Source organism: Ursus arctos, chromosome X, assembly GCF_023065955.2.
Source record: "Ursus arctos isolate Adak ecotype North America chromosome X, UrsArc2.0, whole genome shotgun sequence".
Classification (NCBI taxonomy): domain Eukaryota; kingdom Metazoa; phylum Chordata; class Mammalia; order Carnivora; family Ursidae; genus Ursus; species Ursus arctos.
This window is the reverse complement of record NC_079873.1, coordinates 67,134,813-67,153,632: the sequence shown is the minus strand read 5'-3', so window position 1 is coordinate 67,153,632 and position 18,820 is coordinate 67,134,813. Positions and strand designations below refer to the sequence as shown.

At 39.3% G+C, this 18,820-nt stretch overlaps 1 protein-coding gene across 1 annotated transcript in view; it reads left to right on the top strand.

Annotated features, from left to right (window-relative positions):
• The first annotated feature begins 3,212 nt into the window (after positions 1 to 3,212).
• Positions 3,213 to 18,820, top strand: part of RPS6KA6 (ribosomal protein S6 kinase A6) — a 186,298-nt gene continuing 170,690 nt past the window's right edge. The window contains exon 1 of the mRNA XM_048213614.2: positions 3,213 to 3,502. Within this exon, the coding sequence (XP_048069571.1) occupies positions 3,425 to 3,502 (78 nt within the window). The 5' untranslated portion in view covers positions 3,213 to 3,424. The remainder of the gene's footprint in view (positions 3,503 to 18,820) is intronic.

Sequence of the window (18,820 nt, the reverse complement as noted above, 5' to 3'; positions counted from 1 at the left end):
GATGGATTGGAGAAAGAGTATAAATTTAGAGTCAGAAAGACAAGATAATAGGAATCATTAGTATCACTAGTTCAAGAACGTATTCTATGAGGTGAACTGAGGCAATGACAATGGGGGGATGGAGCAGACATTTAAAAAAATATTTGAGATAGACATAAAGAACTGAAAGAACTGAGATAGACATAAAGCAGACAATTAAAAAAATATTTGAGATAGACATAAAGAACTGAAAGAACTGAGAAACAGGAATTTATTAAAATCCTTGAGTTGAGAAAGGGGTTTTCATGTTCTGAAATGAGAGAGATGTATGTGTGTATATAAGCTAAGAGGAATGTTAAATGAATGAGCATATATGAAGGCTAAATTTAATATAGAAACAAATACATTCATTGTGGAATATTACTTAGCCATAAAAAGAATGAAATCTTGCCATTTGCAACAACATGGATGGGGCTAGAGAGTATTATGCTAAGTGAAACAAGTCAGTCAGAGAAAGACAAATACCATATGATTTCACTCATATGTATGTGGAATTTAAAAAACAAATGAGCATAGGGGGAATAAAGAGGCAAACCAAGAACAGACTCTTAACTATAGAGAACAAATGGAGGGTTACTGGAGGAGAGGATGGGTTAAATAGGTGATGGGTATTAAGTAGGGTACTTGTTATGATGAGCACTGGGTGTTGTATGTAAGTGTTGAATCACTAAATTCTACACCTGAAACTAATATTACACTGTATGTTAACTAACTGGAATTCAAATAAAAATTTGAAAAAAAAAAGAAATATATTCATAGTGAGAAAGCTTCTTGATATAGTTGATATGGTGTATTTATCAAATGCACGAAACAATAATAGGAAAGGATGCATTAATTCATTCAGCAAATATTTACTGAGCTCCATTATGTTCCAGGCAGTATGCTAGGTGCTCATGGGAATAAACAAACAAATATAGACAGTATGTTGATTGCTGTTATGAAAAAAAAGCAGGGGGTGGTTAGGGAGTTATGGGGATTGCATTGTAGAAAGGACAGTCATAGAAGCACTCTGAAGTGACATTTGAACAGCAAACTAGGTGAATGGTGGAGGTCATTAATTGCCTGGAGAAGTCCAGGCAGGGAGCACATTGGTTGGGGTTGAATCAAGAATTCAGTTTTGAATGGATTTTGTTTGAGATACATATTAGATCTAAGTAAAATAGGCAGTTGCATGTACAAGTCCTTACTTTAAGAGTTTATGGTTGGAGATAAAATTTGAGAGTTCTCAGCATACAGATGATATTTCAAGCCAAGGAACTGGATGGATTATGGAAATACCTAGGCTGTTGGGAAAGATAGAGGTGGAGAATGGAACCCTGAAGTTTCTACTTCTAGAGACTAGGGAAATGAGGCATTGTCCAGCAAAGGGCACTGAGAAGAAATGGCCATTGACTTAGGAGTAAAAGGAACACTTTTGTTCTGGAGACCAAGTGAAGAAAATGTTTAAATAAAGAGGGAGTCATAAAAAAAAATAATGGAGTCATGAACTGCATCAAATGCTAATGAGTGGCTCAGCAAGTTAAGGTGAGTAACAACAATGCATTTTTACTGATGGGAAAGGCCAGTAGAGGCACAAAAATATATGATGCTAAGGGAAGTGGTGATGGAGAATTGCAGAGCAAAGCCCTTGAGTGGCAAGAGGGGATGAGATCCAATGCTCAAAATGGTGGGCCTTATTTAAGAACACTGTCAGTTCAGCCAAACAGGAATTTATGCAAGTGTGTGCACATGCACATTTTCATTGTTTATAGCTCCATGCACCCACTACTTTGGAAGTTTTCACTTTTACAGAACGATATTTGTAAAGCTCACTCTTTTCCCTGGGATTTTAAGCAGTGTAGGTGGGAGGGCACCTTCAGTGATCCTTGTTTGCAATTCAGTGCCAACCTCTGTGGTCTGCTTTTCACTTACATAGTGCTGGACATCAGATGGTGAAATAAATCGAGGACACAGTTCAGTGTTTTCCTCGAGCACAACGCAGCAGCCCTAGGTGTAGTAGTGGTGAAAGGGTGCTTGCTTTTTACACAGACCATTAGAAACCTCTCCAATGTACTGAGCCGCCTTGTGGCTGTTACCTTTGCTATTTTAAGTCTCTTTGAAGTGCCAAAGGTGGAATCACTTTTTTACGCTGGGTTCTGAAGTGTTTCGATAAAGATCTTGATCATCCCCCGTCTATGAGACTGTACTTTATTTATCTCAGTTATAACGCTAGCTCCTAGTACAGCGTGTAGCTCAGAGTACCAAAGCAGAAAAGGTTCGATTGGAGAAAATTGATTATTACTTTCACTACAGGTCCAATACCTTCAGAGCGGGGTGGGGCGTGAGATTAGCTTTGTACATTCTGCCTTCAATGCCACAAGTGGAGTCCAATAAGTGGCATATTTGTGTGTATGTGTGTGAACACTAGATACATTGAATGTCATCAATACTATGGAAATGCTGAGAAGGACAGGGGGTGGAAAAGTTAGGGAGTGCAGGTGTACTAATTTATTTTAAACGCATTTTCTTCCTGCCTCCAGCTTCTGGAAGCCCAGTGTACACTGGACTAAAATCTCCGCTCCACTATTCGTCACTATACAAAAATGGGTGTGGTTCAGTGTACAGGACACCTGCTTTTGTGAGGCCTGCAAGCAGATATTCCTGGAGTCCTCTCCTGACACTTAACTCCTCCAATGCTCCAGAGTGTCTCCCAGGTCCCACATTGATTTGGGGAATCTTCCCGCCTGCAAGCCGGCTTCGCAGACTTAAGAGGGCCTGCTGAGCATGTGTGAACAGCGACGCGCATGCTCTTTGTAGTGGGCAGGTTTACTGCAGCGCCAACAGTGGCTTTTACTACTCTTCTCCCGCCTCCCAGCCCAGCGCGTCCTTCTCTTCTCTTTCCCACCCCCAACCACGCGGTCCTCCGTATTCACCCCCGCTCTTTTTTTCCCACACCCCTCTTCACCCCAGGCTGGGGAATCTCCACTGACGTTCGGGTGACGCTGCTGTGCTGCCGCTGCGGGGGGTGGGGGGGTGGGGGGTGGTTCCCGGCGCTGCACAGGTAACGCCGCCGCTGCCGCCATATTGACGGAGCTGGGTACGGGGAGGGAGCCCTAGGAAACCGGGTGGGGGACAGTCAACGAACGACAGTCGCGGTGGCGGCAGTGGTGAGCACAAGCTGAGTGGAGCTCTCCGTGAGGTAGCACAGAGTTTTCTTGTATATGGGGAGCAGCTGCCCGCAGCGGCGATCCTCCTTTCACAGCCTCTGAGGGCACCCTGCCGCTAGGTCGCTGAAGGAGGGGCTGGGGGTTCCGCTGGTGGCGGCGGCGGCTGGCAAGCTCCAACGACGGGATGCGCGGCTGCGCCAGTGGTTGGCAGCTCCTGCTCAAGTGCTCCTGAAGGGGCGATGCTACCGTTCTCTCCTCAGGACGAGCTCTGGAACCAAGAAATGGAGGTTTTCGGAGGCGGCGCGAGCATCGGCGAGGTTAGTGTGGTGGCCAAGGGCTGGAGCCACCCCCCTCCTTCCCTCAGGACCCTGGCTGGAGGCCCGAGAGAAGGTCGTGGGGCTAGGGAGCGGGGTGCCCAGGCAAGCTCCCTTGAGGCTGCGGAACGGCGAAGCACGCACTACCCCAACTGTGCTTTCGCTCGGGAGAAGACGGGCTAGGGCGTGGGGAGTCGGAGCAGCCTTGGCGGCCTGGGCTCGGTCTTAGAAGGAGCTCCTGCCTCTCGGGCCACGCTGAGTTGTGACTAAGTTTCTTCACTTTGAGACCTGAAGTGGGACTGGGGAATGCGCCAGGAGCCGCGCCTGGTTCAGCACATTCTCTTTCTCTGCTGCGCCAGGTTTGCTCTCGGACCACTTTCGCGGATAGCGGCTGACTCCAGCTAGCTGTGTGAACCCGAGTACTTTAGGAACCCAGCGTAACAAAAACACACCTAGGTGACAGAATAACTCTGGGGACATTTGTTTATAGGGATGTGTGCTCCTTACTTAGCTTTCTAGTTTCTCCATGGCATGTTGTGGGTTTTGTAACAACCCAAGTGGCGATTAACTGGAGCCCAGGTTTCTTTGTTGACATTGTTCAGGTGATATTCTGTGGTCCCCTCAATTCTACCACCCTCTTCCTCCTGTCCTTTTTTCCCCAACTGCTGTCCTCACCCCGTTGGTCGGTAAAAGAAAACACAAAGTAAACCCTAGCCCTTATAAGATGAATCTTTGCAAGACTTTGAGGTTCAACCAGAAAATTTTGGTTTTCCTCTCTTCCCGCTCTTCTGAACCTGTTCTGGTTGGACTTAGGTCAGCTGTGCAGTGGAAACTAAGATGTGCACAGGTATTCTGTTTTTAGTGTTATTGCTGTTGTTAGAAGCGGGCAGCATTTAAACTCTAAAACTGAGCCTTTTGGGATAGAAAGATCCTTTTCTAATAACTTAATGGACTGACAGCTTAATACTCCAGTACAGCCCACAGTAGACCTCATAAAAAGTCTTGAATGCCAAATTGATTCGCAGTAGGTTATTTTGAGGTAGGACTGGCAATCACAGTCCTCCACATCTCAGGATGTTAATTTGTTTTCAAGTACTTGCACCATCCTTAAAAATATATTTTGGACCGTTCTCTGTTTAAATCATTCTGTTTTCTTTTTCGCATTTCCAACTAAATTGGGGTTAAAATTCCGTGCCAGGATAACATTTAACAAGAAATGTAATAAAAATAAATTCAGAAGGAGTCTAAAGTTGAACACTCTCCACTATAGTAAATATTTTACTAGTAAACTAAGCAGTTCTAAAATGCATTTTAATATTCTACATCTCTTAAGAACAGGATAAGTGAAGAAAGGTAAATTCTTCTTGGAATATAGGAATGTTTCATACTTGCAAGAATTTTCTAGCAAGACCATTCAAAGCGAGAGGAATTTTATTTTATTCACGTATATAATCAGTTGACTTAAAGTCTCAGGTATCTGGTATATAAAAAGTTAAATGCTTTTATATAAGGATGCGGTGGGAGATGGAGAGCCTTTTGCATGCCTACTATTTTATTATTTTTGTTAAATTTGAATGGAGAAATGTTTTGAATCGTAATTACCACATACGGTGTTTTTATTTTTTGCAGTATGTTTTACGTATTATATAGATTTAACAATGGGTCTCTCTAACTCATCAATTTGGAAAAATACCCAAGTGGAAATTGTTAAATCTTGTAAAGTAAAACAAAAGGTGAAGGTAATGTGGTGAAGATAGTATTTCTGCCTCCTTTGTCTAAAACAGTTATGATTGAGTAGATTTAATGCTTCAAATGACTTAGTTAAAAATATTCTAGGTGAAAACTAAATGCTATTATCTGAACAGACCTATTTAGCATGTAAAAGAGGTTTTTTTGTTGTTCGTTTATAACAGTATTCTTTCAATAAGAAGGAAACAATTTTACCTCTCAGACTTTATTTTTTTAATTTTTTAAAAGATTTATTTATTTATTTGAGAGAGAGAGAATTGGCTTGAGCACAAGCCAGGATGGGACAGAGGGAGAGAATCTCAAGTAGATTTCCTACTGAGAGCAGAGCCCAACATGGAGCTCAGTCTCATGACCCTGAGCTCATGAACTGGGCCAAACCCAAGAGGCAGACACTCAACCGACTGAGGCACCCAGGTGCCCTCTCCCAGACTTTCTTTTTTTTTAATTTTTTATTTCAATTCAACTTAATTAACATATAGTGTATTATTTTTTTTTTAAGATTTTTATTTATTTTATTCGACAGAGATAGAGACAGCCAGCGAGAGAGGGGACACAAGCAGGGGGAGTGAGAGAGGAAGAAGCAGGCTCATAGTGGAGGAGCCTGATGTGGGGCTCGATCCCATAACGCCGGGATCACGCCCTGAGCCGAAGGCAGACGCTTAACCGCTGTGCCACCCAGGCGCCCCAACATATAGTGTATTATTAATTCCAGAGGTAGAATTTAGTGATTCATCAGTTGCATATTACATCAAGTGCCTTCCATTTTAATGCGTGTCACCCGGTTATCCCATCCCCTCACCCACCTCCCCTCCAGCAACCCTCAGTTTGTTTCCTGTAATTAAAGTCTCTAATCGTTTGTCCCCCTGTCTGATACTGTCTTATATTTCCTTCCCTTCCCCTATGTTCATCTGTTTTCTTTCTTAAATTCCACAAATGAATGAAATCATATGAGATGTGTCTTTCTCCGACTGACTTTTAATTACATGTTTGTTGATATTGGCTTTAGAAATGTTAACCCTTCAGCATGAGCCTTGCCTCCGCAATCATGATAGTTGTTAGGACTAAGGGTGCTTTCATTGTAGAATACAGTTTTTGAAAATGTGTTGGAATCCTTAAAGAAAATGTGAGTGAGACTGTGTTAACTTTAATGTCAAAGAAAGTCATTTCTGTCAGTTTTTGTGTGTGTTGAATCCTGGTAAAATTAAAGATTATGTGCACTATTACATACTGCGGAATCTTTTTCAGTATCTATCTTTTACTTGTATTGTTTCATGGGCAATTGTTAACCTCTGAATTATCATTCAGAAGTGTGAGGATTAGTTGTTTGAGACTCTGAACATGCTTTCTCAATAGTAAAAAGTTATTAACAGTTACATTTTTAGACCAATGCACAATGGGGAGTTATAATGATGAAGAGCCAACCACTGTTTGTAAAATTGTCCTGTGGAAAAATGTGTTGGAGGTTCGAAATAAGAACTAGCGTGGTTCCAGTGAGAGGTGGAAAATGGGCCTTAAAAGGGGAAATATGGGTTCTTTTCGTTACTGGGAAGAAGGTTCTTGGGAGAGGGTAAATAAGATAAGCAAGTAGCTTTGGTTGTGAAAGCTCTTGCAGGGACTGTCTCAATTAGGTGTACTAGGAATAGGGACTTCAAAGAGCATCACCCCACAGGAAGACACAATTTTAGCTCTTGACTGGATTTTGTCAGGATGAGGGAAGAGGTGTTACTCGAGGTATGATTGGGTATTGGGCATTCCTGGGTAAGGGTTATAAAGAACAGCCTGATGTAGTAAAGTGAACTTTTCATGAGTTAGTGCTATGTACATTACAGTATGCATTTAGTTGGTTGGTTGGTTGTTTTTTGGTGAGAGAGTGCTTGCTTCCTGAAGGAGGAATTGATTATAGTTTTCAAATTCCATATTATATTATATCAAATTGTATTGTAATTGGTACTTTATTAATTTTTCTCCCAATTTTTTATTTAAATTCCAATTACTTAACGTACCATGTAATATTAGATTCAGGTATAGAACTTAGTGATCAACACTTACGTAAAACATCCTGTGCTCATGACAAGTGCCTTCCTTAATACCCATCCTCTATTTAACCCATTGCTCCACCCACTTCCCCTCAGGTAACCATCAGTTTGTTCTCTATAATAAGGATTCTGTTTCTTGGTTTTCCTCTTTTTTACCCCTATATTTTTTTGTTTTGTTTCTTAAATTCCACATATGAGTGAAATCATATGGTATTTGTCTTTCTCCGATTGACTTATTTCACTTAGCATAATACTCTCTAGCTCCATCCATGTCCTTCCAAATTATTTTTATAGCTGAGAAATATTTTTTGGCTGAGAAATATTTTTATAATATTTTATATCTTATAATATTTTATAGCTGAGAATATTCATACACACACACACACACACACACACCCCGCATCTTCTTCATCCATTCATGGATACTTGGGCTGTTTCCGTAATTTGGCTATTGTAGATAATGTGGCTATAAACATTGGGGTTCATATATCCCTTTGAATTAGTATTTTTGTATCCTTTGGGTAAATACCTAGTATTGTAATTGCTGGATTGTAGGATAGTTCTATTTTTAACTTTTTGAGGAACCTCCATACTGTTTTCCAGAGTGGCTGCACCAGTTTGCATTCCCACCAACAGTGTAAGAGGGTTCTCCTCTCTATGCATCCTCACCAACATCTGTTGTTTCCTGTGTTGTTAATTTTAGATACTCTGAATGGTGTGATATCCTATCTCATTGTAGTTTTGATTTGTATTTCCCTGATGATCAGGGATGGTGAGCATCTTTTCAAGGTGTCTGTTGGCCGTCTGTATGTCTTCTTTGCAAAAATGTCTATTTATAAAAAAATGTGTATTTATGTCTTCTCATTTTTTTAAAGATTTTATTTATTTATTCGACAGAGATAGAGACAGCCAGCGAGAGAGGGAACACAAGCAGGGGGAGTGGGAGAGGAAGAAGCAGGCTCATAGCAGAGGAGCCTGATGTGGGGCTCAATCCCAGAATGCCGGGATCACGCCCTGAGCCGAAGGCAGACGATTAACCACTGTGCCACTCAGGCGCCCCTGTCTTCTCATTTTTTAACTGGATTATTTGTTTTTTGAGGTATTGAGGTTTATAAGTTCTTTATATATTTTGGATACTAACTCTTTATTGTATACACCATTTGCAAATATCTTCTCCCATTACCTAGGTTGTCTTTTAGTTTTGTTGCTTATTTCCTTCACTGTGCAGAAGCTTTTTATTTTGATGACATCCCAACAGTTTTTATTTTCTTTTGTTTCCCTCGCCTCAGGAGACTTATCTGAGTAAGAAGTTACTACAGCTGATGTTAAAGAGGTTACTGCCTGTCTTCTCCTCTAGGATTTTAGCGGTTGCCTGTCTCACAGTTAGGTCTTTAATCCATTTTGAATTTATTTTTGTGTATGGTGGAAGAAAGTGGTACAGTTTCATTCTTCTTCATGTTGTTGCCCAGTTTTTCCAACCCATTTTTTGAAGAGACTCTGTTTTTCCATCAGATACTCTTTTTAGAAGATTAGTTGACTATATAGTTGGGGGTTCAATTCAGGGTTTTCTATTCTGTTCCATTGATCTATGTGTCTATTTTTGTGCCAGTACCATACTGTCTTGATCACTACAGCTTTGTAATATGACTTGAAGTCTGGAATTGTGATGCCTCCAGCTTGCTTTCCTTTTTCAAGATTGCTTTGGCTATTCAGGGTCTTTTGGGGTTCCATACAAATTTTAGGATTGTTTATTCTAACTCTGTGAAAAACGTTGTTGGTATTTTGATAAAGATTGAAGTAAATGTGTAGATTGCTTTGCCTGGTATAGACATTTTAACAATGTTTGTTCTTCCAATCCATGAGCATGGAATGTTTTTCCATTTCATTGTGTCCTCTTCAATTTCTTTCATCAGTGTTTCATAGTTTTCAGAGTACAGGTCTTTTACTTCTTTGGTTAGTTTTATTCCTGTCCATCTTACGGTTTTTGGTGCAATTGTGAATGGGATCAATTTCTTGATTTCTCTTTCTGGTGCTTCATTATTAGTGTATAGAAATGCAACAGTTTGCTGTATATTGATTTTGTTTACTGTGACTTTACTGAAGTCCTGTATCCATTCTAGCAGTTTTTTGTTGGAGTCTTTCAGGTTTTCTGTAGAGAGTATCATGTCACCTGCAAGTAGTGAAAGTTTGAGTTCTTCTTTGCCAATTTGGATGCTTTTTAATTTCTTTTTGTTGTCTGATTGCTGTGGCTAGGACTTCTAGTAGCATGTTAAATAACAGTGTTAAGTGTAGACATCCCTGACTTGTTCCAGACCATAGAGGAAAAGCTCTCAGTTTTTCATATATGACCTTTATTATGCTGAGGTATGTTCCAACTAACCCTACTTTTTTGGGGGTTTTTATCATGAATATATGTTGTTCTTTGTCAAAAGCTTTTTCTGTATCTATTGAAAGGATCGTATTGTTCTTATCCTTTCCTTTATTAATGTGGTGTCTCACCTTGATTAATTTTTGATTATTGAATGACCCTTGCAGCCCAGGAATAAATCCCACTTGATTGTGTGAATGATTCTTTTAATGTACTATTGGATTCAATTTGCTAGTATTTTATTGAAAAATTTTGCAACCATTTTCATCAAGGTTATTGGCCTGGAGTTTTCTTTTTTAGGGAGTCTTTGGTTTAGGAATCAGGGTAATGCCAGCCTCATAGAATGAGTTTGGAAGTTTTCCTTCCATTTCTATTTTTTTGGATAGCTTGAGAATAGGTATTGACTCTTTAAACGTTTGATAGAATACCCCTGTGAAGCCCTCTGGTCCTGGATTTTTGCTTGTTGGGAGATTTTTGATTACTGATGGAATTTTTTGCTGATTATTGGTCTCTTCAAGTTTTCTATTTCTTCCTGTTTCAGTTTTGGTAGTTTATATGTTTTTAGGAAGTTAACCATTTCTTCCAGGTTGTCCAATTTGGCATGTAATTTTTCATAATATTCTCTTATAATTGTTTGTATTTCTGTGGTGTTTCTTGTTATTTCTCTTCTGTCATTTGTTATTTTATTTATTTTGTTCCTTTCTCTGTTTTTTTTGATAAGTCTGACTAGAAATTTATCAATTATATTAATTTTTTACATAGAACCAGCTCCTGATTTCTTTGATCTGTTTTATTGTTTTCTTAGTTTCTGTATCATTTATTTCTGCTCTGATCTTAATTTCCCTTCTTCTGCTGGCTTTGGGCTTCATTCATTTTTCTTTTTCTAGATCCTTTACATGTAAGGTTAGGTTTGTCTACATGAGATTTTTCTTCCTTCTTTACTAAGCCTGTATTGCTATATGCTTCCCTCTTATGACTGTTTTTGCTGCATCCCAAAGGTTTTGGACTATTGTGTTTTCATTTTCATTTATTTCCATGTATTTTGTTGTTGTTCATTGATTTCCTGGTTCACCCATTCATTCTTTAGTAGCATATTTTTTTACCTCCGTGTATTTGTTGTCTTTCCAGATTTTTTCTTGTGATTGACTTCCAGGATCATATTGCTGTGGTCAGAAAACATGCATGGTATTATCTCAATCATTTTGTATTTTTTTGAGGCCTGTTTTGTGACATAATATGTGATCTAGTCTGTAGACTATCCCATGTGCACTTGAAGAGAATGTGTATTCTGCTGTTTTAAGGTGAAATATTCTGTATATATCTGTTAAACCCATCTGGTGCAGTGTGTCTTTTAAAGCCATTGTTTCCCTCTTGATTTTCTGTTTAGATGATCTGTTCATTGATGTATAAGTGTAGTTTTGAAGTCTTCTACTATTGTATTATTATTATCAGTGAGTTCCTTTAAGTTTGCCATTAATTATTTTATATATTTGGGTTATTCCCATGTTTGGGGCATAAATATTTTTAATTGTTAGATCTTGTTGGATAGTCCCCTTTATTATGATACAGTACCTGTCTTCATCTTTGGTTATAGTCTTTGGTTTAAAATCTAGTTTGTCAGATACAAGTATTGTTACTCCAGCTTTCTTTTGACATCCATTTGCATGATAAATATTTTTCCATCCCCTTTCAGTCTACAGGTGTCCTTAGGTCTATAATGAGTTTCTTGTAGGCAGTATGTAGATGTGTCTTTTTTTAAAATCTATTCTGACACCCTATGTCTTTTGATTAGAACATTAGGTCATTTGCATTCAGAGTAATTATTGATAGATATGTGTTTAGTGCCATTTTAGTATTTGTTTTGTCATTGTTTCTAGAGATTTTCTCTCTTCCTTTCTTGTCTTTGTCACTTTTGGTCTTTCTTTTCCACTCAGAGTTCCCTTTAATATTTCTTGCAGGGCTGGTTTAGTGGTTACGAAGTCCTTTTGTTTTTGTTTGTCTGGGAAACCCTTTATCTCTTCTTCTATTATGAATGATAGCCTTGCTGGATAGAGTATTCTTGGCTGCAGATTTTTTCCCATTCAGCACTTTGAATATATCATGCTACCCCCTTCCAGCTTCCCAAGTTTGTTTTGAGAGATCTGTAGCTAGACTAATGGGTCTTCCTTTGTAATTTAGACACTGCTTTTGTTTTGCTGCTTTTAAGATTTTTTCTTTGTTATGTTTTACAAATTTAATTACAATATGTCTTGGTGCGACCTGTTTTTGTTGATTTTGATGGGAGTTCTCTGTGCCTCCTGGATCTGGATATCTGTTTCTTTCCCCACATTAGGAAAGTTTTCAGCCATTTTTTCCTGAAATAAATTTCCTATCCCCTCCTTTTTTTGTGTCTTCTTCCTCCAGGACTCCTATAATATGAATGTAATTATGTTTCATGGAGTCACTGAGTTTCCTAAGTCTATTCTCACATTCCATAATTCTTTTTCCTCTTTTGTTCAGCTTCATTCTTTTCTTTTTTCTTTTCTATATCACTTATTCATTCCTTTGCTTCTTCCATCTTTGTATTCTCTGCATCTAGTCTGTTTCAGATCTCAGTTACTGCATTTTTCATTTCTGACTGTTTTTTGATGCTTATCTCTGCAGAAGAACCTCCCTAAAGTCTGCCTTCTTTTTTTCAAGCCCAGCGAGTATCCTTATGATTGTTGCTTTAAATTCTCCATTAGGCATGTTACTTACATCTGTTTTGCTTAGATCTTTTGCCATGACCTTATCTTGTTCTTTCATTTGGGATAAATTTCTCCATTTTGTCCTTTTGTCTTAGTCTCTGTCTTCTCTGTGTTAGAAAAGCCTGCTATGTTTTCTGATCCTGATAGTAATGACTTTATGCAGAAGAATTCATATAGTGTCCAGGGTCTGGTGCTTTGGGAAGTGTCTCCGGTGTGTGCTGTATGTGGTCTGCTGTTATGTTTTGGCTGCTCTTTCAGGCCTGTCTGCAGAGGCTCTCCTTGCCTGCAGTGGGCAGTGTCTGGTCCTTGGCCAGAGTGTGGTGAGTTTTAACTAGGTGTGCTCTGTTTGCTTGATAAATGAGTCCTGATGCTACTTCCTCTAGAACTGAAGTCTTGCAAATCTCTATGGGCAGGGATTTCTGCTGGTCTTCTGGGGAAGAGGCCCACTGCACTGGGACAGAGGCAAACTTGACCTAAAAGGTCCATACTAGCAGAGTACAGGGGTGTGGAACCTGGCGTAAACAAGTTAGGCTGCCAGTATTGGCTCTGTGGTGTGGAATGTGGTCCTGTGTTTATGCTGAGGAGTGGGGGAGGGAAATGGTGTCAGCCAGCTCCTTTGTCCCTGGAGTGGGGTCTCTGTCCTTGATGCTTTCAGAGAATCACCCTGGGAGGAGCAAATAGTCTCCCTGCTGTGTGTCCCATGTACCCCTCCACATCGCTGTCTGCATGCTGTCTCTTTTGGGGCTGTTTTACTGCCTTCTCTCCAGGAGCAGTGCAACACCCTAGGTTCTATCCCAGCCAACCGTGGAGACTTTCAGAACTCCAGGCTCTAGGGCGGTGATGTTGTCAGTGGCCTGTGCCAGTCCTCTGAGAAAGTGTTTTAGTGTGCTGGGATTGAGGGAGGCTTGACCTGGAAGTGCAGTTGTGCCAGAGCGCAGGGGAGTGGGGCTCTGTGGGGGCCTAGCTGCCCTTGGCACGTGGCTCTGTGTTTATGCTGAGGGGTGGGGAAGGAAAATGGATGAGGCATGTCTGTGAATGCTATCTCTCATGGAGGAGCTCCTAGAAGAGTCAATAATCTCCCCAATATATGACCCAGGCAGTTCCTCAGATCACTCTTTCCACCGTGTCTTCCCCACGGGGTTGTTTGCCTGCCTTTCTCCAGGAGTAGCACAGCATCCTCAGGGCTTTATCCCAGACTAGCCTGCTGACCTTTATAACTCCAGTCTTCAAGCCCTGCTGGTTGCAAAAACTCATGAAAATCAGCTCTTTTCATTTTTCCAGCCAGTGACTTTAGCGAAGTGTTATCCTTATGAGTTCCCCTGTATGCTCCTCTCTCTCTCCTCTTTCTCTGGTACCGTGGTCCCCTCCCCTACACAGCACCGGCAGTCCATTTCTCCCAAAACCATGTCTTCTCACTTCCTGTCTTCTTCAGTGTGGCTTCTTCTCTCCCTTTAGTTGTAGAGTTTTGTCAGTCTTCAGGTTGTTTTTCTTGGGTATTCAGAGTGAGTTGATAGTCATCTAGTTGTGTTCTAGGGAGGAGAAAAACCTAGGGTCCTCCTACTATGCTGCCATCTTCATTTTTGTAATTGGTAACTTCCATATTATTTCTTTAGCCTAAGCACTGCCTTTGTTTAAAGAAGTTAATTTGGAGAGTAATAAAGTTCACTGATAAAAAAACAGTTTGGGATTAAAGGCACAGACTTGAAATATTTAACCAGAATGGCAAATATATGGCAGATTGGGAAAAAGTGCTAATTTTAATTTAATGAGTCCCTGTAGTAATAGAGGAAAGAACATGGGGTTTGGAGACTTCTTAATCTGAGTTCTAATCTCACCTCCCAAGTCATACTAGATAGATGACCCAATGCAAATTACCTAACTTCTCTGAGGCTAAGTTTCTTCATCTGTAAATGGGGAAAAAAAATCTTCAAGCATTGTTATATAAACACATTTATTCATTACTGAGCTTAATACAGTTATCAAGGTGCTTTGAAAACAAAACAAAATGAAACTGTATCTTTCAATACAAAAATGAGGACATATATCTTTTACAATGCAATTGTTTTATGGAAGGGGAGAAATAAATTCAATATTATTTCAGCTTGACCAGCAAATTTTGTTTTTAGTTTTTATAGCAGTATTATGCATACATAATTAGCCTTTTGATGCTTTGGATTTTTTGTTAAGATGAGGGTGTGTAGGATAGCAACAGAAATGTGTCTAGATTAATTTCTTGGACAACATAGTCTGTTTAATTACAAAATGCTGGGAGTTGTTTTATAGATAGTGAATACAGTTTAACTGAAAAGGGTGTAACCTTCTCATCAAATTAAACCATGACTATTTTTGTTAAAAAAAAAAAAAAACAAACAACCCTAGGGGCACCTGGGTGGCTCAGTCCTTAAGCATCTGCCCCTCAATCATTAAGTGTCTGCCTTAGGCTCAGGGCTTGATCCCAGTGTCCTGGGATCGAGCCTCACATCCGGCTCCCTGCTCTGCTGGGAGCTTGCTTCTTCCTCTCCCAGTCCCCCTGCTTGTGTTCCCTCTCTCACTGGCTGTCTCTGTCAAATAAATAAATAAAATCTTTAAAAAAAACCCTTAAAGGTAATAGAATAAATAAAAGGTGTTTTGCATATAGTAGGTCTCTAGTACACAGCAGTTCCTTCTCTTTTCCCATAGTCATCATAATTCCCCTTTCCCTGCCCTTCAACTCTGAATTATTGTCACCTATATTAAAACCTTGGGATTTAGATAGCTGTGGTCATAGCCCCAGCTTTCCCTATTATAATCAGTTTTTCTTAAGACTTCCTTCCTATATCTGACCATTTCATTGATAGTAATCACATTTGCAATCGCAGATAGGGTAATTCAGGGATAAAATATGAAGTTTGGAGCACTATGAGGAATAAGAGACAATTCCATTTGCTGTAAGTGGCTATTGAGTTGTTTCATTGACATTTACTTTTTACTTTTTTTTTTTCCTTTCTGAACTTTTGCCATGGTAGGAATTGGTTCAGTTCATTAAGTGTTTATAGGGTACAAGGCAGTGCAGTACATAGTACTGTAATGTGAAATGTCTAAAGATATACCACCTTGAGTTTCAGTCCACTCCCATGGGTTTACATTTAGGTAGGCAAGGTAGACATGTGTGGAAACTCATTATATGAATCACAAGACCATCAACAATGAGGTAGTTGTGGAAGTGGTTTAGGGGTAGATCTGGTAATGCCTTGTTAAAGAGGTGGAATTTGAACAGGGCATTAGAGATTGGATAATATTTTCACAGACACAGATGAAAGGAACATATATATTTTTTTTAGGTTTTAGTATTGCTTTAATTTTGCACCATAAAGAATATGTCAACTATCAATTTTGAGGAGATACTCATAATCTAAGAAAATTTTGTTTTTATTTTTTGAATAGTTTTTATAAATCATGAATTGATGTCAAGTTGTTTTTTTTTATTTTTGATGTCAAGTTTTTTTTTTAATGTTTTTTTGTTATATTATGTTAGTCACCATACAGTACATCCATGGTTTCTGATGTAAAGTTCGATGATTCATTACTTGCATATAACACCCAGTGCACCATGCAATATGTGCCCTCCTTACTACCCATCACCAGTCTATCCCATTCCCCCACCCCCCTCCCCTCTGAAGCCCTCAGTTTGTTTCTCAGAGTCCATAGTCTCTCATGCTTCATTCCCCCTTCTGATTACCCACCCTTTCTTTATCCCTTTCTTCTCCTACCGATCTTCCTAGTTCTTATGTTCCATAGATGAGAGAAACCATATGATAATTGTCTTTCTCTGCTTGACTTATTTCACTTAGCATTATCTCCTCCAGTGCCGTCCATGTTGCAGCAAATGTTGAGAAATCATTCTTTCTGATAGCTGAGTAAAATTCCATTGTATATGTGGACCACATCTTCTTAATCCAGTTATCTGTTGAAGGGCATCTCGACTCCTTCCACGATTTAGCTATTGTGGACATTGCTGCTATGAACATTGGGGTGCATATGGCCCTTCTCTACTACGTCTGTATCTTTGGGGTAAATACCCAGTAGTACAATGGCTGGGTCATAGGGTAGCTCAATTTTTAACTTTGTAAGGGACTTCCACACTGTTTTCCCGAGTGTCTGTACCAACTTGCATTCCCACCAACAATGTAGGAGGGATCCCCTTTCTCCACATCTTGTCCAGCAATTGTTGTTTCTTGCCTTGTCAATTTTTGCCATTCTAACTGGCGTAAGGTGGTATCTTAGTGTGGTTTTGATTTGAGTTTCCCTGATGGCTAATGATTTTGAACATTTTTTCATGTGTCTATTAGTCATTTGTATATCTTCATTGGAAAGTGTGTTTTCATATCTTCTGCCCATTTTATGATTTGTTTATTTGTTTCTCGTGTATTGAGTTTGAGAAGTTCTTTGCTGATCTTGGATACCAGTCTTTTATCTGTAGCATCATCTGCAAATATATTCTCCCATTCCGTGGGCTGCCTCTTAGTTTTTTTGACTGTTTTCTTGGCTGTGCAGAAGCTTTTTATCTCGATGAAGTCCTACAAGTTCATTTCATCTTTTGTTTCTCTTGCCTTTGGAGATGTGTCATGAAAAAGTTTGCTTTGGCTGAGGTCATAGAGGTTGCTGCCTATGTTCTCCTCTAGGATTTTGATGGATGCCTGTCTCACATCAAGGTCTTTCATCCATTTGGAGTTTATTTTTGTGTATGGTGTGAGAGAGTGGTCAAGTTTCATTCTTTTGCATGTAGCTGTCCAACTTTCCCAGCACCATTTATTGAAGAGACTGTCTTTTTTCAACCGGATGATTTTTCCTGCTTTATCAAAGATTGCTTAACCAAAGAGCCGAGGGTCCATTTCTGGGTTCTTTGTTCTGTTCCATTGGTCTATGTGTCTGTTTTTCTGCCAGTACCATGCTGTCTTTGTGATCACAGCTTTGTAGTACAGCTTGAAATCCGGCATTGTGATGCCCCCAGCTTTGTTTTTCCTTTACAACAGTTCCTTGGCAATTCGGGGCCTTTTCTGGTTCCATACAAATTTAAGGACTATTTGTTCCAGTTCTTTGAAAAATTTCATTAGTATTTTGATCGGGATAGCATTGAAAGTGTAGATTGCTCTGGGTAGCATGGACATTTTAACTATGTTAATTCTTCTGATCCACGAGCATGGAATATTTTCCCATCTTTTTGTGTCTTCCTCAATGTCTTTCAAGAGTGATTTATAGTTTCTAGAATATAGATCCTTTACATTTCTGGTTAAGTTAATTCCAAGGTAACGTATTTTTTTTGGTGCTATTGTAAATGGGATGGATTCCCTAATTTCTCTTTCTTAAGTTTCATTGTTCATGTATAGAAATGCAACTGATTTCTGAGCATTGATTTTGTATGCTGCCACATTACGGAATTGCTCTATAACTACTAATAGTTTGGGAGTGGATTCTTTTGGGTTTTCCATATGGAGTATCATGTCATCTGCGAAGAGAGACATTTTGACTTCTTCTTTGTGGATTTGGATACGTTTTATCCGTTTTTGTTGTCTAATTGCTGTTGCAAGGACTTCTAGTACTATGTTGAATAATAGTGGCAAGACTGGGCATCCTTGTCGTGTTCCTGATCTGAAGGGAAATGCTTCCAGCTTTTACCCATTGAGAATGATATTTGCTGTAGGCTTTTAATAGATGGTTTTTATGAGATTGAGGAATGTACCCTCTATCCCTACACTCTGAAGGGTTTTAATCAGGAAAGGATGCTGTATTTTGTCAAATGCTTTTTCTGCCTCTATTGAGAGAATTATTTGGTTTTTGAATTTTTCTTTCTGGATAAAATCTAAGACACTGATCAATTTGCAAATGTTGAACCACCCTTGCATCACAGGAATGAATCCCACATGGTCATGATGGATAATCCTTTTAATGTACTGTTGGATTCTATTAGCCAGGATCTTGTTGAGGATTTTGGCATCCATATTCATTAGGGAAATTGGTCTGTAATTCTTCTTTTTGATGGGGTCTTTGCCTGGTTTGGGGATCAAGGTAATATTGGCCTCATAGAATGAGTTTGTTAGCTTTCCTTCTGTTTCTATTTTTTGAAATAGCTTTAGGAGAATAGGTATTATTTCTTCTTTGAATGTTTGGTAGAATTCCCCAGGAAAACCTTCCGGGCCTGGAGTTTTGTTATTTGGAAGGTTGTTTATCACTGACTCAATCATTTCATAATTAATTGGCCTGCTTAAAAAATCAATTTCTTCCTGTTTCAGTCTTGGTAGTTTATAGGTTTCCAGAACGGCCTCCATCTCTTCCAGATTGCTTAATTTTTTGGCATAAAGCTGTTGATAAAAGTTTCTAATAATCCTTCCAATTTCATTTGTGTTGGTTGTGACCTCTCCTTTTTCATTCATAATTTTATTAATTTGGGTCCTTTCTCTATTCT